The sequence below is a fragment of the Stegostoma tigrinum genome, chromosome 1 (assembly GCF_030684315.1).
Source record: "Stegostoma tigrinum isolate sSteTig4 chromosome 1, sSteTig4.hap1, whole genome shotgun sequence".
Lineage (NCBI taxonomy): Eukaryota > Metazoa > Chordata > Chondrichthyes > Orectolobiformes > Stegostomatidae > Stegostoma > Stegostoma tigrinum.
The window spans coordinates 56,012,114-56,036,446 of NC_081354.1; the positions used below are offsets into that span (position 1 = coordinate 56,012,114).

General features: G+C 42.9%; 1 protein-coding gene across 3 annotated transcripts in view; it reads left to right on the forward strand.

Moving 5' to 3' along the window:
• The window catches only part of afap1 (actin filament associated protein 1), a 294,973-nt gene that overhangs the window by 128,732 nt on the left and 141,908 nt on the right, over positions 1–24,333 (forward strand). For all 3 annotated transcript variants that reach the window (XM_048546338.2, XM_048546346.2, XM_048546355.2), the window contains exon 2: positions 6,935–7,063. In XM_048546338.2, coding sequence (XP_048402295.1) covers positions 6,935–7,063 — 129 coding nt within the window. The remainder of the gene's footprint in view (positions 1–6,934; positions 7,064–24,333) is intronic.

Consider the following 24,333-nt stretch of genomic DNA (forward strand, 5'->3'; position numbering starts at 1 on the left):
AGTGTATCAACACAGGGTTGTAGATCTTAAAGAAAATGAATAAGAACAGGATAAACTACTTTATCTGATTTGGGCTATTAAAATAATATGGATCTTTCCTTCAAATATGTTATCTATTTGTTTTGCTCTTGTTTCATAAATTTAACTTTTCATGCATGGGTATGGTTGGATGCAACTCTGAATTTACAACACTTTTAATGTATTTTAACATCAAAGAATGTTATGTTTTTTAAAAACCCAATATTTTTATTAAAATATGAAAAATTAATTATTGGGAAGCGGCGATTTAATTTGAGGTTCTTGAAGTTCCATTTCTGTATTCAAATTCAGTTTCTATTTAAAGAAGAATATGTTGTCTGAGGGATTGCAGCTTAACTGAATGTCTAAACACAATTATTTAATTATCATTGTCTTCTTGGCATATGCTAAGCTGGAACACTCTAGCTTTTTTAATTACAATTGACTTTCTAATTCAACTTCTGAATGATTTTTACTCCAATCCTATCAAAAGTAACTGTCAAATTTCCAGGTTTCTCTTGACCATTTTCCCCCCTAGATAATTTGCAGGAATATCATGTTCAGTTTTAAATCAAAGTGAGCAAACATATGAAAACCACCTAAAAGAATGATTAATGCGTTAATAGAGTTTGGTTTCGCATAATAGTACAAAAATAAGTGATTGATTTAAAACCTGTCATGGTAATCAATAAGCACCTCATGGAAATTTTGTTGGAAGGGCCCATTATTCCAACCACTCAAAGGTTAGCAAGGATAGATCCTCCCCTCAGGCAGTCACTGAGTCCAGTTTTAAACAGAAAGCTACAATGGCCAATGTCGGCAGCCTCCCAAATCAATGAAAAAGACAAAGTAAACAGTTATTTGTTTAGGTTGCATAAGATACCTCAAGATGCTAGGAAGGGTGATGTATGATATATTACTGCATTTGCAAAGACACATATACTAATTAAACTAAGTACATCTGATCTTTTCTGTTGCTTCATAAATTTGTACAGCTTTTATGCTTTGTATCTATTCTTGTTAGTGCCAAGTGTTTTCACAGTTGCGCTTAAACTGATTAAAAAGCACGTATGTGGGGGGAGAAAAATGTCAAGTTCAGATCAAAAGAGGGATTTTTGATCCGGAATACTGCTGTATTAGACCAGATCTCTGTGCAAACACCTCTTTTTAGTGGATATTCATAAAAATATTGTCTTTGTCAATCATGTGTAGCACCAAAATGTAGGTCAAATGTTATGGATTTTAAAAAGAAAATAACATAACATTTTAATGAAACAGCTGTTCCCAAAAATCAAATCGCTGTGACTTTCTCAAAGTTAAGATTAAAAAGGCAGCAATAAGGAAAAGATACAGATGAGTTTAATGTGCTTTACTTTTTTGCCAATACATTGTTGGCAGGGAAAACATTAGTTTGGCAGAGCAATAGAAATGACGCTACTCTATTTTGTGCAAATTTGTGCAAGCTTTGCAGGAGAGATCAGTTAGAACCAATGTTAGTTTATTACAAATACCTTGTTCATTCACTTCCCAAGGACTTGGATGGTGCAATCAGTTCCTCAACAGCATTTTAGTTTTATCTATTAGACTGAAATTTGTTTAAGACTTAAAACCTTAGAACATGAATTATGATGCAGTTAAATGTTAACTGTTCTCAGCATGTATTGTCAGTGTTTGAGAACCACTAGGAAAGAATAATATCAGCACTTGGATAAGTGTGAATGGAACTTGCAGTTGGACTGGCTAATTAGACTTCTGTAAACATGTCAGTATGTCCATACAGTTTGTGTTGGTGGAGTCAAGAAATCAACATTAGATCACCCAAGAAACTGTAGATACTGCAATGCTGTTTCAAAAGCATTCAACTGTGAAAATTGGTAATATAATGATAGTGGATGGAATCTTAGAGTCTGAGTGACGTGGGCTATATGAGATCTGTGGTCGAATTGAGTGACAGATTGAGCAAAGTGCATCTTGACATCGATAGCATCTGCTGCATCTTTTATTCATCAGCGAGGTGAGTTTCTCATTAGGCAGCGGCAGGTTGCCAATCAAAGGGGAGTCTTGCTTGTTCAACCTTTTCATTTAACTCTGCAACTTGCCTTATTAATATTCAACTTCCTATCTTACTGAACAAGCAAGATGTCAAGAAATCGGAACATGAAATCAGAGCAGGTACCTGGTGACTTCAGATTGTCATTGACTGTGAATGGCCTCTGTGTTGAACACCTGCAACATCATCTCCAGGCATGTCCCATGGGCACCATTCATATGCACCCCACATCCCTAGACATTAGCACCTGAGCCTGTAGGAATCCTTATGCGGTACCTTCAATCCGTGCAAAGCATGCTTCTGCATCTTGGGTTGTACTAGCAGCCATCATTGTAATGCAAGGATACTGCACACAGGAACACACACTTAGCTCATGGATTTGAACAGCCTGTGTCTCCAAGCTGCTGTTTTAACTCACTGGTATAGCACATTGGAAATTGACCCCAGCTACTCCTAGACTTGCCACAAATTTAGACATTTTCTAAAATGTGCAAAGTTCCTCAATCTACCTGACTTTGAGACCAAGATTGAATGAAAGCAGGGACCAAGCTTCTGTACTAAATGGGAATTGTTATTTATTACAAGTACTTAGACTCTAGCTAGAGGTAAACAATTAAAACATTGGCAAAAAGCACTACTAGTTAATACTCTAATTCCCTTTAAATTTGTCCACACATACACAGACAGATGACAAACAAACAGGGAAAATAACTTATTGGCAGAGGGAATAAACTAGAAGGACAGTTTAAGTAGCCCTTGCTCCAGGTTCCTTTGATCATTGCTTCAGTCATCTTTGTCTAGATGCTTGCATTAGTTTGATGAAAGACCTTGGGCCACTCGGTGCCTTATAAAATGCCTCTGACTTGCCAGTTAAAAGTCAGATCAGACAACTGTTGCAGGGAAGATAATCTGGTTTTCTTCAGGTTTACAGTGAGTTCTGACTGCAGAGAACAGAGCAATGACTCCCAAGCTGGGGAAGAACTAAACACTTTTTCACGGGCTCCCCTCCCTCCCCCTCTGTAACCTGTTTCAAATTGTCACCACCTCAAGTTTCAATTAGTGCTTGTTCAGACAGTTGTTTACACAATGCCTGCAATGGGTGTATGGTTACTTGCTTTCAAAAAATACAGCCACCCTTTCAAATACTTGTTTTAATGCCTCTTTCTTATTTCTGTGGATACATTTTTTTTTAAAGGCACAAAATAAAAGGAAATAGTCCTCACACTCTCCACCTCATACTGCCATAGTGCTCACTCTCTCTGTGAACCAACCCTGACGCTCATAGCATTCCCTCCTTGCATTGCCTTGGCTTGTTTTTTTTTCATACTGTGCCCCCTCAACCAGAGATACCAGACTCCTGTTACTACGCTCTTGCTTTGATGTCTGGTTGTCAGCAATTCTTAGCCAAGTCAACGGAGATAAGACTTCCTGTGTGAAGACTAGCACTGCAAGGAGAAGCCACGGGCTTTGATAGAGTCAGTCAATAGCTCTTGGTGGTCAGAATTTGGATGGTCTTCAAATAAGAGGTGACAAGCTGAATTTGGGCAGCCCATCACCTGTCATGATTCTCTCTTCCCTATTGTAGGTTATTTCCTCCTGGAATAAGAGAGAAAGGCAGGTCTCAGATTTTCTTGTGCTTTACTAACAGACAATGGGCTGAATTTTATGGTTTCCAGCAGCTTGAGGGAGGTAGATGTGGAAGTACACAGCTCACCTACTCTTGTCCCCATTCTTTCAGGTATTTGATGGACAATCAATGGCTGTTAATTGTGCATGTAGAGAAGGATGTCCAGAGAGCCCCCTGCCCTTAAGTACCAATGCACCCCTCCCATGCATTCCTTTCTATTTATTTCATAACTTTTTTCTTTATCATTTTTTTTTGTTTTATCCTCCTCCTCTCCATCTTGCTGTTTTTATTTCCCTTTTCTGTCTCAGCTCTCTTCCTCTTTTGTATCTATCTTTAATCTGTCTTGTGTTTCTCTCTTCTGACAGCCTGTTTTTCTTTCTGAATGTTTGACTTTTTATAAAAAGTATCCTTTTCTCCTCTGCCCCTTTTGGCTCTATATTTTTCATCATTCATATTTGTTTCTGAATTTCTTTTTCCTCCTCGATCCCTCCATTATACTTTTTTCTTTCTCTTCCCCGAGTTTCTGATTTGCTTTATGCAGCCCATTATATATTTTTTAATTGATATTTCATTTTTCTTAGGCTGTTTTGTATTTACCCACACATTTTCCCCTTCTTTACATCATTCTTGCGTCTTTTTTGGTTCACTTTCTTTTAGCTGGATTTCTATATATTGAATTAACTGTTTTCTCATGTTCAATCAGTTTTATTTTGTACCCAATTTTCATTTTGCTGCTGCGTTTGTGCTCTCGTCATCACCATTTTCTATCCCCTAACTCCTGCATAAAATATAAAATATAAAAGCATCCTAGGAAACTCTTTAGACTGTTATATTCCTCTGAAGGAGCTATTTAGTCCCTTTTCCCATCCCCCTTCCCCAAATTCCTTTGACAGCAATAATAAAATGGTATAGAGAATTAAAACGTCAATACTGTAAACCTAAATAAATTAATTATTTGGAGGGATTGGAGGTACTGACATATTCTCAACACCAAAAATGTCTCTGAAGGTAAACTTCTCCAATGTAGCTGCAGCCATGCACCCATGAAGATTGAAATTTGCAAAGGTTAATGCTGATTCAGCAGAATGCTAGTAGTCCAAAGATGTGCAGATCAGCCATGGTAAAATAAAATTGCCCTGCAGTGTCCAGGGATGTATGGGCTAGTCAAGGTAAAACCCCACGCAGGCCACAGGGATGGAGACGGGTGTTCTTCCGAGGGTCAGTGTAGACTCAATAGGCCGAATGGCCTCTTTTTGCATTGTAGAGATTCTGTGAACTTGAACTTGAACTTGAACCCATTATATAATCAAATGACTCTATTTAGTAGAATAACAGGTGAAATATTTGTGTTTCTATGCCACCTTCAAAATCTTCTCACGCTATACCCACTTTTGAATCTTTTGAAGGTGAGCTTGGACAGAGATTGACTAGTCATTTGATCATAGGAGGAGCACAACATGTTAGTGAGCAGCTCCTAACCATGCTGAAACTAATGCTCCCCTCAGATCTAACTATGTCAGTCCACCTCTGAGGAACAACAACCCTTGTTGATTCTTGTTCTTATTCACAGAAAATGTTTTGTTAGTAGCATCCCACCTGGGGAGATGCTGTAAAAACTGGGCATTGTTGGCCTATGTGGTAAAATACCACTGCATTTTCATGGCATTTTATAATAGTATAATATTTTACAGTGAGTAAAAATCTACTCAGTTCCTTGATTGATGTCTTAATGCATTTTCTTTCTTTGTAATTTAGCTACAAATGTGAAACATTGACAGAGATCGTGCAAACTAGCTTCAAACCAAAAACAGTGTGAAAGTTAACTAATAGGAAAAGAAACTATAGAAAAACATGCCATGCCTCAGTCTTTTGTCACTTTTCAACTCATCACTCATTGTCCAATAGCTATATTTGAATTTCACCTTTTGACTGAAATTTTGCTCGTCATTGCTGTCCCAATTGTTTGATTGTTGCCATCGGTTCTGCTGTAGAGCTTCTGTGCACCTGTCTTGAGTCTGAAGTGCTGGTGATCTCGCTATCAGCATGGAAGAGACCATAAGGCAGATTTGTAGCAAGATATCCTTGGAATATAATGGTGTTTCTTAACAGCCTTAATACTGATGAGGTGCAGATGAGGCCCTTTACAGCAAATGCTTGAAGGAGATACTAGCTGTTATAGATTAATCTGCAGACGCCATTCTCCTGTACTATCTTGCCTATCAAACAATTAGAATTCCAAGTAAAGAAATGCAAGGAGTATCTTTGCCATTAAGATACTGAACAGCTAGCACATTGCTCTGGGAACATACAGTTCTTTTATGCCTAGGTTTTGTTTTTCCTTTTTATGTTCCTTACATCTCCATTCTATCTGATGCTTATTGAATCAGTGGTGACTGTGAGATTTGAGGTGAAAGCAGTCAGCAGGAACTTGCTGAATCCAAGTTTAGTGTGACAGCATCGGCAAAGAGAAGGGTCTGTACATTACTGTAATAGGAGTGAGCCTATTAGCTAGAAAGAATTATGATGTACTAATTATAGAATCTCCACAGTGTGGAAACAGGCCTTCAGCCCAACAAGCCTACATCAACTGTCAGCGCATCCTACCCAAACCCATCCCCCTATAACTCACCTAATCTATACATCCCTGAACACTGGATAATTTAGCATGGTCAATCCACCTAGCCTGCACGTCTTTGGACTGTGGGAGGAAACTGGAGTACCCGGAGGAAACCCACGCAAACACTGGGAGAAAGTGCGAACTCCACACAGTCGCCTGAGAGTGGAAATGAACCCAGGTCTCCGGCACTGTGAGGCAGCAGTGCTAACCACTGTTTTATGTTAAATGCACCAAGCAATTGTTATTCTTGTTTAAAGAGTTGTCATGTCAGTCAGAAGTTAATGGCAGGCTTTTGGGTAAAATAAAATGACAATACAAAGTGTGGTATTGGGATATTTGTAACCGAACAATGCAGAAATGTGGTGTTCCTCAGAACAGTACATAAGGACTGATTCTGCATCTGAGTGAGGAATAAGGTTTATTTTAGACAGTATACATTACATTATTCCATCTATTGTAAATGGACAGAAAGGACAAAAAGACTGCTGATCTGTAAATTCCTAAAATAAGTTTAGTGTAGGTGCCATTCCCACTGGAAATGCAGATTTGTAAAATTGCTCTAACACCAACTGATTGTCAGTGGACTATTAGCAGGCTAACCATTGCTGTTTGCTCTTTTCAGTGATGGAGGAGTTAATTGTCGAATTACATCTATTCCTGGAACTTCTTGACCATGAATATCTAACCACATCTGCCAGGGAGAAAAAGACTGCAGTCTGCAATATCTTGCGGAGGATCAAGTCGGTGTTTGGTAAGTATACAATTAAAACACGCAGCTAAGTTTTACTTCTTGAAGCATTAGCAAGTAACCATGGGCTACAAAACTCATGCCGTCTCCAATTGCAGAATAGTGGTGGATCTGTTGAGTGGGGCCAGCACTTCAGCGAGAAATCAAGAGTTGAGGCATAATTTCAGATTCTATTCCTTGTAAAACAGTTGCTGAAATTCTATTAGGGAGAGGGTCAAAATAAATCTGCTTCATTCCCCCAGTCAAGGGGGAGATTTTTTGCCCACTATGCCGCAATAAGAACTCTACTTGATCACTGCTGACTGAGGGCTAATATTGGTTCTGTTGACGCTCTTGTGAAAGCAGAACAAGCTGCTGAATGTAATGAAATTGATCGCAGCTTGTTCAGCTTTCAATCTGAGTGGCTGTTACTTGCATCTTAGCACAGGAAAGATTCCATCAAAAGTTCAGCCCAGTACGCTGAATTTGGAACATTCAACGAAGCTAGTATTATTGCAAGATAACAGTTTGATGTTGACTAAAGTGAAAATGGCCCAGGCCTTAAGTTAGTGAGCCAGCTTGAGTCTGCCATATGTCCCACTGCAACCACTCATGGGTGAAATTTAATTCCCATCCAAAGGCAGGTTTGGAGGCAGACAGGCATTTAATTGGAAAGGTGGGTACCTTCCTGCCACTGCCCCAGTTAGATCTTGGTTGGCAAGGCTCATGGATAGCTGCAAGGAGTTTCCCTTGTTGTGAGTCATACATTTTGATTTGAGGGACCTGGCTTTGGGAAGTGGGGAAAGGGGGCTTGCTGAGAACCTTCCCTTTGTCCTTCCTGCTTGCGCTCAAGTAGCCAGCAACCCTTTTCCCCAGGGCAGCAAACTTCACTCACATGTGGCCTGGATCTCCCACTGAGTCTGCGTTTCTGGTATGTGCGATGCCTGGACAGTACAGTGCGACCATGACTAGAGTACTGTGAGCAGTTTTGCTCCCCTTTTATATCATTTCTTTGGAGGCAGTTCAGAAAAGGTTCACTTAGCTGACCCCTGGGATGAAGGGATTGTCTTTGGAGCAAAGGTTAAACAGGTTGGGACCCTATTAATTGCATTTTAGAAGAATGAGAGGTGATCTCTTTGAAACTGAGAGGATTCTTAGGAGGCTGGACAGTATAAATGCTGAGTGGATATTTTCTCCTCTTGAGAGAGTCTAGGACCAAAGGGTATTTTCTCAAACTGCCAATCTAAAACTGAGATGAGGAATTTATTCCCTGAGGGTTGTGAGTCTTTGAACTCCTTACCACAGAGAGCTTTCTGAGCAGAGTCTTTGTGTACCTTTTAAGGCTCTGAGAGATTTTTGATCAGTAGGGGAGCAGAGGGTTATGGGCAAAGGGCTGGAAATTGAACATGATGAATGTCAGATCTGCTATGATCCTATTGAAAGGCAGGGCAGGTTCAAGGAGCTGAATGACCTCTTCCTGTTCCCTACGATTTCATAGCAGTATTATGCACAGTGTAAACTTTGCCCAGTTCAGTTGAAAGAAATGCAATTGCTGGTCTGTTACTATAAACCTATCTGGATTTTCATATTAATTGATTCTAACATCTGATTCCGCCCAGTGACCACTGCATTGGGGGTACTGGTAAGTAATTTCTTTCCAGTTTTGTTTGTACACGGTCACTGGGCTGAAAGGTTTAAAATGTGTTCTGGTATTTGTTAACACTTTTTTCAACAAAATAAAAGGTAGCTGGGTAGAGATCTTCCAGTTTCTATGCAGTTACTTTGGTCGTGGAACGTAAAGTCGATAAGGTAGTCAGAAAATTGTCCAATGGTGCAATGTTCTTATATTACTGAAGCAGCCCAGTCTTGGAATGTCTAATGGACTGCGGAGCAGCCAGCTGCTTTGAGGAAAGACATGCTGCTAACAATTGATAATTCTCAAGGTATTGACCCTAAAAGCAGTAGAGACAAGGAGATAGTAGGTGAGACTGGGAAGTGTACTTGATAATTCATGACTTTTGGCACCCCTATGTGAATGTAGAAAATCTTATTTTAACAGGTTACAGAAATGACATCCTCCTGCCCTGTTAAGTGCAATTTGCACTGACAGCACAAAGTGGAAAATTCCTTGGGAAGAAAGCGTTTGTTTGCATTGTGCCTCTGAACTACACAGATTTCCTGAGAACACTGTGCACCACTGTCTGCACAACTTGCTTATGTTCCCCTTTGATTCCATTGAAGAAATCCATGCTGGTAGTAGCTTATGGCATTGTCTCCCCTAGGAAATTGACATAGTCTACATAGCATTGCCTCAAGGCAGTGACACACCATCAAATTATTAACATTTTCTATTTCTAAATATTTTATTACTCTAATTGATGATCTCTGGGCTAGTACATTCAGTATTGAGTAACCCTTAAATTTCAATCTTGATGGAAGTTGGTTAACATTTGTACATTACATAATTAAGTGTAACAAAGTAAGTTCCTTTTCGCTTATAAAAACTAAAACAAGTACTTCAGCATGAGTTTTTGTGAACTGTAAGAAGACTAATAAAGCATGACACCATTTTTACCCGTAGCTTAACTGTGAGATTGCAACATGCTAAAGGGATTGTAGTTGTAGGTGGCACTGAGCACAATATTGCATGAAATGATCACATTATATATATTGAGGCCAACCAAGATGTGAATTGGTAATCTTCTTTGTGGACTGTGTAGAAGTTAAAAGAATATAAGAAGGTCCTATAAGCTATTCAGAGGCTCCAAAACATAGAAGTTGGAACTGGGACAGGAATGAACAGGATCATATGGGCTTTAAGGTGAAAGGCAGCCATAATTGGCTGTGAACTCCATGACAGCAGGGTAAAGTGATGTTACCTAATTGAGCATCTCTTGACAAAAAAAAGGCATGAATAAGTGCAATCGAGCAAAGATAAAGTATCGAATATATTTTTAATCCATGTGCAAAATAATGTGAGTATTCCATAATTTGAGGAACAAATCATGCTCAAGAATTAACATTATCCCTCCCTTCATGGTCAGAAATCCTGCTCCCCAGGCCACAAACTCTGGAATTCCAATCTAAAACTGCCTCTCTTTCCCCATTTTAGCCATTCCTTAAAACCTTCCAAGGTTTTGGTCACCTGCCTTAACGTTTTATGTGGCACCGAATCAAATTTTGATAGTGTTTCTGTGAAATGGGATATTTTATTACTCTAAAGATGTTATAAAAATAGTAGTTACAGTTGTTGATGTGCAGTCAGTTTGAAAATTGAAACCATCATTAAAATCAAGCATACACACACCCATTAATCTCTGCACACTTCCTAGATATTTTGTGGTCTTGGGGAATTAGAGCAGTTGAATGTTTACTGAGAGCAGGATTTTTGATTGTTGGTTAGACCATAAGAAATTTCATTATTATCTCAGCTCGGTCTCCTCTGTCCAATTCTATTATAACAAATGATTAAATTTAGTGGAGACAGACTAGACTGAACCATCTTTTAACATTATAAATTAGAACAAGTTAAGATCATAAGTATATTTGTGAATAGAAACCAATATGTGATCTGTATTTGTTAGATACATTAAATCAAATGCCATGTTCATTTAAGAGATCAAGAAAGTATTTTAAAATTACCAGTAAGTTAATTGGCCAATGCAAAGAACAGGAGGTCTCAAATTTTAAGGTAGTTAACTAAATTTGATATAATATCCTGAATATGTGTATGAACAAAATTTAAGTGCTCATTTCTGTCTTTACGAAAAATCTGAAAGCAAGTTCTCCAAGTGCTTTCACTTGGTATCAGTATCTTGAAGGCTTGCTAATAACATTAAGAAATCAAGTTTGTGTGTCATTATCCCAAATTCCTTCGAACTTTCTGAGGATCAACACCTGAAAATATTGTAGCAGACAGGGGTAGCCCTGTTGGTGAGGAATGATATTCGGCCCCTTGCGAGGGGGGACATAGAGTCAGGAGATGTTGAGTCAGTATGAATAGAGCTGAGAAATTCTAAGGGTAGAAAGACCCTAATGGGAGTTATCTACAGGTCCCCAAACGGTAGTCAGGAGATAAGGTGATAATGGGAACTGCAGATGCTGGAGAATCCAAGATAATAAAATGTGAGGCTGGATGAACACAGCAGGCCCAGCAGCATCACAGGAACACAAAAGCTGACGTTTCGGGCCTAGACCCTTCATCAGAGAGGGGGATGGGGTGAAGGTTCTGGAATAAATAGGGAGAGAGGGGGAGGTGGACCGAAGGTGGAGAGAAAAGAAGGTAGGTGGAGAGGAGAATATAGGTGGGGAGGTAGGGAGGGGATAGGTCAGTCCAGGGAAGAAGGACAGGTCAAGGAGGGGGGATGAGGTTAGTAGGTAGGAGATGGAGGTGCGGCTTGGGGTGGGAGGAAGGGATGGGTGAGAGGAAGAACAAGTTAGGGAGGCAGAGACAGGCTGGAATGGTTTTGGGATGCAGTGGGTGGAGGGGAAGAGCTGGGCTGGTTGTGTGGTGCAGTGGGGGGAGGGGACGAACTGGGCTGGTTTTGGGATGCGGTGGGGGAAGGGGAGATTTTGAAGCTGGTGAAGTCCACATTGATACCATATGGCTGCAGGGTTCCCAAACGGAATACGAGTTACTGTTCCTGCAACTTTTGGGTGGCATCGCTGTGGCACTGCAGGAGGCCCATGATGGACATGTCATGTAAAGAATGGGAGGGAGAGTGGAAATGGTTTGCGACTGGGAAGTGCAGTTGTTTATTGCGAACCGAGCAGATGTGTTCTGCAAAGCGGTCCCCAAGCCGCCGCTTGGTTTCCCCAATGTAGAGGAAGCCGCACTGGGTACAATGGCACATTGACAGATGTGCAGGTGAACCTCTGCTTAATATGGAAAGTCATCTTGGGGCCTGGGATGGGGGTGAGGGAGGAGGTGTGGGGGCAAGTGTAGCACTTCCTGCGGTTGCAGGGGAAGGTGCCAGGTGTGGTGGGTCGGAGGGCAGTGTGGAGCAAACAAGGGAGTCACGGAGAGAGTGGTCTCTCCGGAAAGCAGACAAGGGTGGGAATGGAAAAATGTCTTGGGTGGTGGGGTCTGATTGTAGATGGCGGAAGTGTCGGAGGATGATGCGTTGTATCCGGAGGTTGGTGGGGTGGTGTGTGAGAATGAGGGGGATCCTCTTTGGGCGGTTGTGGCGGGGGCAGGGTGTGAGGGATGTGTAGCGGGAAATGCGGGAGACGCAGTCAAGGGCATTCTTGACCACTGTGGGGGGAAAGTTGCGGTCCTTGAAGAACTTGGACGTGTGGGATTTGCGGGAGTGGAATGCCTCATCCTGGGAGCAGATGCAGCAGATGCGGAGGAATTGGGAATAGGGGATGGAATTTTTGCAGGAGGGTGGGTGGGAGGAGGTGTATTCTACATAGCTGTGGGAGTCGGTGGGCTTGAAATGGACATCACTTACAAGCTGGTTGCCTGAGATGGAGACTGAGAGGTCCAGGAAGGTGAGGGATGTGCTGGAGATGGCCCAGGTGAACTGAAGGTTGGGGTGGAAGGTGTTGGTGAAGTGGATGAACTGTTTGAGCTCCTCTGGGGAGCAAGAGGCGGCGCCGATGCAGTCATCAATGTAACGGCGGAAGAGGTGGGGTTTGGGGCCTGTGTAGGTGCGGAAGAGGGGCTGTTCCTCGTAACCTACAAAGAGGCAGGCATAGCTGGGGCCCATGCGGGTGCCCATGGCCACCCCCTTTGTCTGTAGGAAGTGGGAGGAATTGAAAGAGAAGTTGTTGAGGGTGAGGATGAGTTCGGCTAGGCGGATGAGTGTGTCGGTGGATGGGGACTGGTCAGGCCTGCGGGACAGGAGGAAGCGGAGGGCCTTGAGGCCATCTGCATGTGGAATACAGGTGTATAGGGACTGGATGTCCATGGTGAAAATGAGGTGTTGGGGGCCAGGGAATTGGAAGTTCTGGAGGAGGTGGAGGGAGTGGGTGGTGTCACGGACGTAGGTAGGGAGTTCCTGGACCAAAAGGGAGAAAATGGAGTCCACATAGGTGGAGATGAGTTCAGTGGTGCAGGAACAGGCTGAGACAATGGGTCGACCAGGGCAGGCAGGTTTGTGGATTTTGGGAAGGAGATAGAAATGGGCCGAGCGGGGTTGGGGAACAATGATGTTGGAGGCTGTAGGTGGGAGGTCCCCTGAGGTGATGAGGTCATGAATGGTGTTGGAGATGATGGTTTGCTGCTCGGGGGTGGGGGTCATGATCAAGGGGGGGCGGTAGGAGGAGGTGTCGGAGAGTTGGCGTTTGGCCTCGGCGATGTAGAGGTCAGTGCACCATACTACCACAGCGCCACCCTTGTCTGCGGGTTTGATGGTGAGGTTGGGGTTGGAGTGGAGGGCTGCCCGTTCTGCAGGGGAGAGGTTGGAGTGGGTGAGAGGGGTGGAGAGGTTGTGGCGGTTCATGTCTCGACGGCAGTTGGAGATGAAGAGGTCAAGAGAAGGTAGGAGGCGTGGGGGTGGTGTCCAGGAGGAGGACTTGTGTTGGAAGCAGGCGAAGGGGTCAGTGGAGGGAGGGTTAGGTTCCTGGTTGAAGAATTAAGCGTGGAGGCGAAGGCGGCGGAAAAACTGCTCTATGTCCAACCGTGACTGGTATTCATTGATGTGTGGTTATAGGGGGACAAAGGTGAGCCCCTTGCTTAGGACTTACCGTTCGTCTTCAGTCAGTGGGAGGTCTGGGGGGATGGTGAAGATGCGGCAGGGCTCAGTGTGGCTGTTTTCTCTGGGGTTGCTGACTGTGGAGGTTGTGGGTGGAGCGATGAGGTCATCGGCCGTGGGCGGGAGAATCGGATGTGTCAGTATTGCAGTTGAAAAAAGGGAACTATGGAGCTATGAGGGAGGAGCCGGCCAAAGTTTAGTGGTACAATACCCTATCAGGGATGGCAGTGGAACAACAATGGCAGGTATTTCTGGATGTAATGCAGAAGGTGCAGGATGAGTTCATACCAAAGAGGAAGAAAGATCCTAAGGGGAGGTGGGGGCAGCCGTGGCTGACGAGGGAAGTTAAGGACTGTATAAAAATAAAAGAGAAGTATAACATAGCAAAGATGAGTAGGAAGCTTTTAAAGAGCAACAGCAGATAACTAAAAAGGTAATACACAGAGAAAAAATGAGCTATGAAGGAAATCTGGCCAAAAATATAAAGGAGGATAGTAAAAGTTTTTTTAGGTATGTGAAAAGAAAAAAAATGGTTACGACTAAAATTGGGTCCTTGAAGTCAGATACGGGTGAATTTATTTATTATGGGGAACAAGGAAATGGCAGATGAGTTGAATAGGTACTTTGGATCTGACTTCACTAGGGAAGACACAAGCAATCTCCCAGATGCAGTAGTGGCTGAAGGACCTAGGGTAATGGATGAACTGAAGGGTATTTGTATTAGGCAGGAAATGGTGTTGGAGAGACTGTTAGGTCTGAAGGTTGATAAGTCCCCAGGACCTGATGGTCTGCATCCCAGGGTACTTAAGGAGGTGGCTCTAGAAATTGTGGACGTGTTGGTAATTATTTTCCAAGGTTCTATAGATTCAGGATCCGTTCCTGTGGATTGGAGGGTGGCAAATGTTGTTCCACTTTTCAAGAAAGGAGGGAGAGAGAAAACAGGAAATTACAGACCGGTTAGCCTGACGTCAGTGGTAGGAAAGATGCTGAGGCCAATTATAAAAGATGAAATTACGACTCATTTGGATAGCAGTGACAGAATAGGTCAGAGTCAGCATGGATTTATGAAGGGGAAATCGTGCTTGACTAATCTTCTGGAATTTTTTGAGGATGTATTTATGAAGATTGATAAGGGAGACCCAGTGGATGTAGTGTACCTGGGCTTTCAGAAAGCCTTTGATAAAGTCCCGCATAGGAGATTGGTGACCAAAATTAGGGCACATGGTATTGGGGGCAAAATACTGAGTTGGATTGAAAATTGGCTGACAGGAAGCAAAGAGTAGTGATATATGGGTCCCTTTCGGAATGGCAGGCAGTGACCAGTGGGGTACCACAAGGTTCGGTGCTGGGACTGCAGCTGTTTACGATATATATTAATGATATAGACAAAGGCATTAGAAGTAATATTAGCAAATTTGCTGATGACACAAAGTTGGGTGGCAGTGTGAAATGTGAGGAGGATGTTATTAGAATACAGGGTGACTTGGACAGGCTAGGTGAGTGGACGGGATGCATGGCAGATGCAGTTTAATGTGGATAAATGTGTGGTTATCCACTTTGGCAAGAACAGGAAGGCAGATTACTATCTCATTGGAGTCAAGTTAGGTAAAGGGCAAGTTCAACGAGATCTGTATGTTCTTGTACGTCAGTCAATGAAAGCAAGCATGCAGGTACAACAGGCAGTGAAGAAAACGAATGGCATGCTGGCCTTCATATCAAGAGGAATTGAGTATAGGAGCAAAGAGGTCCTTCTGCAGCTGTACAGGGCCCTGGTGAGACCGCACCTGGAGTATTGTGTGCAGTTTTGGTCTCCCAGTTTGAGGAAGGACATTCTTGCTATTGAGGGAGTGCAGCATAGGTTCACAAGGTCAATTCCCGGAATGGTGGGACTATCATATGTTGAAAGATTGGGGCGACTGGGCTTGTATACGCTTGGGTTTAGAAGGATGAGAGGGGATCTAATTGAGGCATATAAGATTATTCAGGGATTGGACACTGTGGAGGCAGGAAGTATGTTTCCGCTGATGGATGAGTCCAGGACCAGAGGACACAGTTTAAAAATAAGGGGTAGGCCATTTAGAACAGAGTTGAGGAAAAACTTCTTCACCCAGAGAGTGGTGGATATGTGGAATGCTCTGCCCCAGAAGGCAGTGGAGGCCAGGTTCTCTGGATACTTTCAAGAAAGAGATAGACAGAGCTCTTAAAGATTGTGGAATCAAGGGTTATGGGAATAAGGCAGGAACAGGATACTGATTGTGGATGATCATAATGAATGGTGGTGCTGGCTCGATGGGCCAAATGGCCTACTCCAGCACCTATTGTCTATTGACAATGCAGGAAGTCCTGTTTCCCAATATTTGAAGTTGTAAGACCAAGGATTGCCCTGCATTTCAAAGTATTTAAAATTCTGAATGTCACAGTTAAACAGTAACCTTGTTAAGGATTGACACTGTGTGAATATTGTCATGTTAAACATTTTTTTGGAACTATCACTTGACTTTACATGAGACAAGTGAATTTTGTTGTTAGACTTTCTCTGAAATCTTTCATCTTTGTGAATCGTAGGAATTCTGCAGGACCTTTAAAACAACAGTGAAGTTTATTAAAATATCACAGTAGGATAGTCTTCTGCCTCAGATCACAGGCTCGTCTGCATGCTATTTAATGTGTTACCTTCAAACGCCTAGTAGGTGGTCTCAATTTGCAAGTTATTTTTCTGATTAGTTTGATGTAAGTGAAACCTAGAATGTACAGGAGATGACTTGTTGACTTGTTGCTAGTGTTGTCTCAAATACATTCATTTCTCACTTAAAATCAAGTAACCAATATACTGTTTCCCTGGTTGAGGCTATTCTGTTTGTCACAATAATTAAGTGAACCTGTGAAACCCTGTAGAGAAAATAGAAAGTACTGGAGAAACTCAGCAAGTCTGACAGTATCTGTGGAGAGAGAACTAGTAAACGTTTTGAGTCCATTTGGACCTTTATTTTCTTTCAATAGATATGTTTCCTGTGCAAGTGACAGGTAGTTCACCCAATAATGTTTGAAATTTTGAAGCCTTGCTAAGATGAAGTGCTCAAACAGCCTAAATGAATTTCTACCTCATTATTGGTAATATTGCTTAGATTTCAATTGAGGTTCACATTTTATTCACTAATATATTGATTGATGCATTGTGCGCCAGCCTTCTATCTTGTAAGACAATGATTTGTCTCTTGCTGATCAACTCTCTTGAGTAGTTGAGTCTGGTGTAGTTCAGGATCCTCAGTCTAGCATGGCAGCCTCTGCAACATTTCCTGCACAGGAAGTTGGTGAGTTGAGAAGGTGAGCAACTACAATACCTCTGATTTCTCTGAGAGTTTTTCTTGATAGGTTGAACTTTTTGTTTCTGCTCCCCTCTTCCAAGCAGCCAGTCTCCAGAGGTCGCAGCTGTTAATGGCAGTCTCCCGGTTGTCAGTGTCTTTTTGCCATCCTGATAAATTGTTTATAGATGCCCTGTAGCAAAGGTATGGATGTCAAGAAGGTTGTAATCTAGTGGCCATTCACATGAAGAAGGACTTCGGGTATACAACTTTGCCTGTGCACATATCTTGGTATTGAATGTCTGCTAGTGACATTAGTGCACTCCAGGACTTCCGAGACAGTTACCTACCTGCCAGCATTACATCTGAGGCAGAAAATATGGAAACTGTTCAGTCTTGAAGTGTACTGGGATGCAGAGGTGCGGTTAAAACCAAAAGATGTGGGAGCAGAAGTAGACCATTCGATCCCTCAAGTCTGCTTTACCATTCAGTGAGAATATAGCAGATCTGATAATCCTCAAATCTACTTTCCTGCCTTTCCCCTCGACCCCTTGATTTCCTGACAGATAAAAATGTGTCTACCTCAGTCTTGAATACACTTAACAGCTCAGCCTGGACAGCTGTCTATGGTAAAGAATTCTGCAGATTCACTCCCCTCCTGAGAGAAGAATTTCCTCCTAATTGGTTTTAATTGTGCACCCTTTGTTCTGAAATGATTGTCCTCTCGTTCTAGACTTTCCCAAAACAACCTCTCCACATCTATCCTACCAAGCCCCCTAAGAATCTTGCATCTTGCAATAAGGTCACTTTTCATTCTTCTAAATTCCAATGAGTACAGGCCCAATCTGATCAACATCTCATGAGACCTCTATACCAGGCATCGACCTTCTCCAGACTGCTTCCAGAGCTAGCCAATAAGGGGCTCAACTATTCCCAGTTTGGTTCCTGCTGTTCCACTTTTTCTTTCTTGTTGGAAAGAATAGCTGTAACTTTTTCACAGCATATGTTGATTGCATATATTGACAGATTGCTACTGATTGTGGTGCCACAATATGTGAGACTGTCAGCAACCTCCAGCATCACATCGTCAATATTGATAGATGGTGGTAAAACAACTTTCTAGAGCATGACATTTGTCTCCCTAATTCTGATGGACAAATCAGCCTATCTTTCTACAGATGTGGGTCTGTCCGTTTGTCACTGAAGGAATGTTGGTATGACATAAGGAGTGCGGATCAAATGTCTGATAAGGATTTGGCCCACCTTTGTCTTGGACATCAGGCAGGCAGGACTGAATATTCTTCCAGCAGTTGTGATATGTAATTGGATTCTCCTCTGAAATGACCTGAAGAACATGATAGCAGCAAGGAGAATAGCATAACAAAGGATATTGGTGCCAGAACACAATCCTGTTTGATTTCATTGCACTGTCAAAGGGTTCTGATGTTGTCCCATTGTAGCTGACCTTATCCATGTAGTAAAAGGACATCATATTCAGCAGCTTTATCAGGAAGCCAATTTTCTCCAGCTTAACTAGCTGGAAAAGCCTCTGCTCATGTGGTTGAATATCCTGGTGAGATTGATGAAGGCAATATGTAGTGGTCTTCTTTGTTCATGGTGTTGTGTCTTGCAGCTGCCAGACTGAGAAGATCATGCCATTTGTAGATCTCCCAGTTCTGAAACCACATGCGTTCGTCCAGGATCCTCAGCCTGACCAGAGCAATGCTTTTCTTATGATGCTCTGCAGGGAGATGCCTGTATAGTTATTGCAGTTCCTGTAGTTACCCTTTATTCTTGTATGGGTCACCATCTCTGCATCTCACATATTGCCCTTCCCCTTTAGTAGAGATTGGAAAGTTTGTGCAATGACTGCGGGAGTGTCATTGTGCTGTGCGTGACGAGTTCAAATGGTATAGCGTCAACAGTTCAAGCTTTGCTCTTGGCAAGCAAATCAATCGCTTTGCTAAATTCTTCCTGGGGGTTTAATACACAGCTGTTTCATGACAACTAGACTTTCCATGGCATTTGAGCTTTCTTAGAAACAATGTTCTGTCTACAGCACTCAAAATAATGTCCCATCAATCTCTCCAAATGTTTTCTGCAGTTCATGATGACCTCCCCAACCTTTTTATTTTCTCTGAACCCACTTACTGTGTCCTTTTTGATCTGTTGTGGTTTTGATCCCTTCATACATGCTCCTGGCACTTCCTGTGTTATCAGACAACTGGATATCCAGGAAGAGTTGGAACCAGTGGCCACCACCTTACGGTTTGTCAAACCTTTCTTAGACAGGCACTTTGTGCACTTAGAGATTTGTTGCTTGCATCCCTCTTATAACTAATGAAAGTGACCCACTTGGCTTTAAGGACAGTGATTCATAACATTGCACAAAGTAGAGCTGCAGATGCTGGAAATTTGAAACAAAATCAGAAATTGCTGGAAAAACTTTAGCAGGTTTGGCAGCACCTGTGGAGAGAGAGTAGAGACTGCATTTAAACCCATTGACCCTTCTTCAGAATGGTCAGAACAGTGATGGCTTAGAACATAGAACTTTGAACATAGAACATAGAACAGTACAGCACAGAGCAGGCCCTTCAGCCCACAATGGTGTGCCAACCATTGATCCTCATGTATGCACCCTCAAATTTCTGTGACCATATACATGTCCAGCAGTCTCTTAAATGACCCCAATGACCTTGCTTCCACAACTGCTGCTGGCAACGCATTCCATGCTCTCACAACTCTCTCAACTCACTAGCTAGCTTCAAACTAGCTTTTACTTCCCATTTGTTAGGAGGATAGTACTGAACATGATGTCTCAAAGTATGATCTGTTTCATGTCTGTATTTTGTTAGGGAATGCCAAAAAGCAACTCTTTTTAATTGGGTTGAAGAACTCTCTTTTCTTTTAAAATCTGGATGGGCAGTATTATTAATGTTGATGCAGGGACATTATTTCTACTTTGATTTCAGTACCTTGCAGTATTGCATTCTGAACCTGGCTCATGACAGAGTATCAAATGTATCATAGTCACTGCTGAGGTAACTGCATGAGTTGGAAATGCTGTTCAGAAGGTTGTATCTGGTAATGATCAAATCGAGCTGATCTTTGATTTCTCTAGCATATTTTATGGTATAGTTTGTTTTGAAAGAACAAGGTTTTGAAAGGTGTTAGTTACATAAAGCTCATGGTAGCAACAAAGCTTAAGTAGTCTCTGTACGTTCCCATTTATCTTTCCCAGATTACAATGCCTGATACAGAAGGGCCATGGTCTGTGCCGTTCTTGCATTCTCACCCCCAGTAGGTAAAGAAACTCTGACTTGAGGATTCTGCTGATAGCAGTCTTTTCCTCCTATTGTGGAGCAGTGTTGGAGCTTGTGTATGCATGAAATTAACTGACTGTACAAACTGAGAGCCCAGTGGAGAAAACATGTCCTGAACCATTTGTTGGAGATATTCTATTATCGAGAGTCATAAGTTGCTAGCAGTGAAGCCTCCACTTTGCCATATAGTTCCTCCGAACTTCACCTCTGCCAGATGAGTATCTAATATTTTACTTTCAAGTGACCTGTTTTTGGTGTAATTGGTCTCTTGTGGGGAAGCTTTTGACATGGCACCACCTGTGAAGCTGCGTGCTGATCACTACCATCTTGTGCTGATCAATTCACTGTAAATCATCTATTAATCCCAGCATTGTTCTGAAATTCCAATTTGTAAATGGAGAGCAGGCATCTTCTTTTGTTCTGATGTGATGGATTTTGTCCATTTGTTGAGCTGAGATTCAAAGCAGAAGTGAAGCTAAAGCATCTGGGTAGATCACCTCAGGTGTTGGCCCCACAGAAAGTAGGTAATGACTCACCAAATGATGACAGTTTTTCCCACTTTCAGAGACAGGCCTCAGTACCCATTTACTATGCCAAAAGAGTTTAGATTAGATTCCCTACAGTGTGGAAACAGGCCCTTTGGCCCAACAAGTCCACACTGCCCGTTGGAGCATCCCAACCAGACCCATCCCCCTATAACCCACACACCCCTGAACACTATGGGCAATTTAGCATGGCCGACCCACCTAGCCTGCACATCTTTGGACTGTGGGGGGAAACCAGAGCACCTGGAGGAAACCCACGCAGACACGGGGAGAATGTACAAACTCCACACAGACAGTTACCAGAGGCTGGAATCAAACCCGGGTCCCTGGCGCTGTGAGGCTGCGGTGCTAACCACTGAGCCACTGTGCCGTTGGACTTTAACACAACAACATAGTTGTAGTAATTATGAGCTTCAGCACTATTGGACTTGCTGTTCAGGATGCAAGTCTGGACAAGGTTTCTGGAGAAAACTGAAAGAACTATGAATGTTGTAAATCAAAAACAGAAGAACAGAAATTGCTGGAAAAGTTCAGGTCTGGCAGCATCTGTGAGGAGAAATCAAAGTTAATGTTTTGGAACCAGTGACCCTTCCTTACAACTGATTGTAGGCAGGATGATGTCAGTTAATATGCAGAAGATAGGGTGAGATGAATTGGGTAAGGAGAAAACTATAGTTGGGAACAGAACCCAAAGAGAGAGAACCACTGTTAAACAGACAAAGGAGTGGGTGATGATCTGGCTGGGAGAGTGAATAGCTGTTAATGGAGACCGTTCGTGTCTAAGAATGGGTAGTGCGTAATGGCAGGCCGTGTGATAACAAAGTGTGGCGTGTGGGGCAGGGGGCTAGGACATGGGAGAGTTCAGGCCCTAAGATTATAGAAGTCAATATTGAGTCCAGAGGGCTGCTGGGTCCCCAGGCAGAAAATGAGGTATTGTTCTTCCAGCTAGTGCTGAGCTTGGCTGGAACACTGCAGCAAGCCAGAGACAGAGACATTGGCCAAGAAATAGGGTGGTGTGTTAAAGTGGCAGGCAACTGGAAGCTCGCTTGTTTTCGCAGGGGAACGTAGATATTCTGTGAAGTTGTTGCCCTGTCTGTGCTTTGTTTCCCTAATGTAGAGTAGACTACATTGTAAGCCGGGAATGCAGTAGACTAGATTGTGTGAAGTGCACATAAAGTGCTACTTCATCTGGAAGGTATGTTTGGGCCCTTGGATACTGAGGAGGGAGGATGTAAATGAGCAGGTGTTACACCTCTGGTGGTTGCAGCGGAAGATGCCATGGGGCTTGGAAGGCATGATGTTGGGAGTAAAGAAAGAATGGACCATAGTGTCTTGGAGGGAACAGCCCCTGCAGAAGGACAAGGGAGGGGAGGGGAAATGTGTATCTGGTGGTGGCATCTTACAGGAGGTGGTGGAAATAGCAGCTGATGATCTTCTGGATGTGGATCCTGGTGGGATGGTCAGCAAGGACATGGGGAACCCTAATGTCTTTCAGGAGGGAGGAGAGGGTTTGAGGGTGGAAGTACAAGAGATGGGTTGGACCTGTTTGAGAGCCCTGCCAACAATGGTGCTGGGGAATCTTCAGCTGAGGAGGAAAGTGGACATTTTCAGAGGCTCCCTTCTTGAAGTTGACCTCATAAGAACATATACAACTGAGACAGAGGAACTGACAGAATGAACAAAAAACAAAGAAAATTACAGCACAGGAACAGGCCCTTTGACCCTCTAAGCCTGCGCCGATCGAAATCCTCTGATGATAGGTTTAGACAATTTTTTAAGGGTCTGTATCCCTTTGTTCCCTGCCCATCCATGTACCTGTGCAGATACATCTTAAAAGACGCAATTGTGTCTATGTCTATCATCTCTGCTGGCAACGCGTTTCAGGCACCCACCACCCTCTGCGTAAAGAACTTTCTACGCATATCTCTCCTAAACTTTCCTCCTCTCACTTTGAACTCATGACCCCTAGTAATTGAGTCCCCTACTCTGGGGGGGAAAAAACTTCTTGCTATCCACCTTGTCTATACCCGTCATGATTTTTGTAGACCTCAATCAGGTCCCCCCTCAATCTCTGTCTTTCTAATGAAAATTATCCTAATCTACCGACCTTTCTTCATAGCTAGCGCCCTCCATACCAGGCAACATCCTGGTGAGCCTCCTCTGTATCCTGTCCGAAGCATCTACATCCTTTTGGTAATGTCGTGACCAGAACTGTACGCAGTACTCTAAATGGGGCCGAACCAAAGTCTTATACAACTGTAACGTGACCTCCCGACTCTTGTACTCAATACCCTGTCTGATGAAGGAAAGCATGCCGTATGCCGCCTTGACCACTCTATTGACCTGCATCACCACCTTCAGGGAACAATGGACCTGAACACCCAGATCTCTCTCTATATCAATTTTCCATTTATTGTATAGTTTGCCCTTGAATTTGATCTTCCAAAACGCATCATCTCTCATTTGCCCGGATTGAACTCCATCTGCCATTTATCTGCCCAACTCTTCAATCTATCTATATTCTGCTGTAATTTCTGACAGTCCCCTTCACTATCTGTTACGCCAGCAATCTTCATGTCATTTGCCAACTTGCCAATCAGACCACTTATACCTTACTCCAAATCATTTACGTATATCTCAGGAAACAGTGGTCCCAGCACAGATCCCTGTGGAACACCTTAGGTCACAAGTCTCCAATTTGACCACTACTACCCTCTGTCTCCTGTTGCTGAGCCAGTCTTTTATCCATCTAGCTAGTACACCCTGGACCCCATGCAACTTCACTTTCTCCATCAGCCTGCCATGGGGAACCTTATCAAACATCTTACTGAAGTCCATGTATATGACATCTACGGCCTTTCCCTCATCAATCAACTTTGTCATGTCCTCAAAGAGTTCTATTAAGTTGGTAAGACATGACCTTCCCTGCACAAAACCATGTTGTCTATCACTGATAAGCCCACTTTCTTCCAAATGGGGTAGATCCTATCCCTCAGTATCTTCAGCAGCTTCCCTACCACTGACGTCAGGCTTACTGGTCGATAATTACCTGGATTATCCCTGCCACCCTTCTTAAGGGGACAACATTAGCAATTCTCCAGTCCTCTGGGACCTCACCCATGATTAAGGATGTTGCAAAGATATCTGTTAAGGCCCTGGCTATTTCCTCTCTTGCTTCCCTCAATAACCTGGGATAGATCCCATCTGGACCTGGGGACAAGTCCATCGTAATGCCTTTTAGGATTCCCGACACTTCCTCCCTCCTTATGCTGACTTGACTAAGAGTAATCAAACATCTATCCCTAACCTCAACATCTGTCATGTCCCTCTCCTTGGCGAATACCGATGCAAAGTACTCGTTAAGAATGTCACCCATTTTCTCTGACTCAACGCATAACTTTCCTTCTTTGTCCTTAAGTGGGCCAA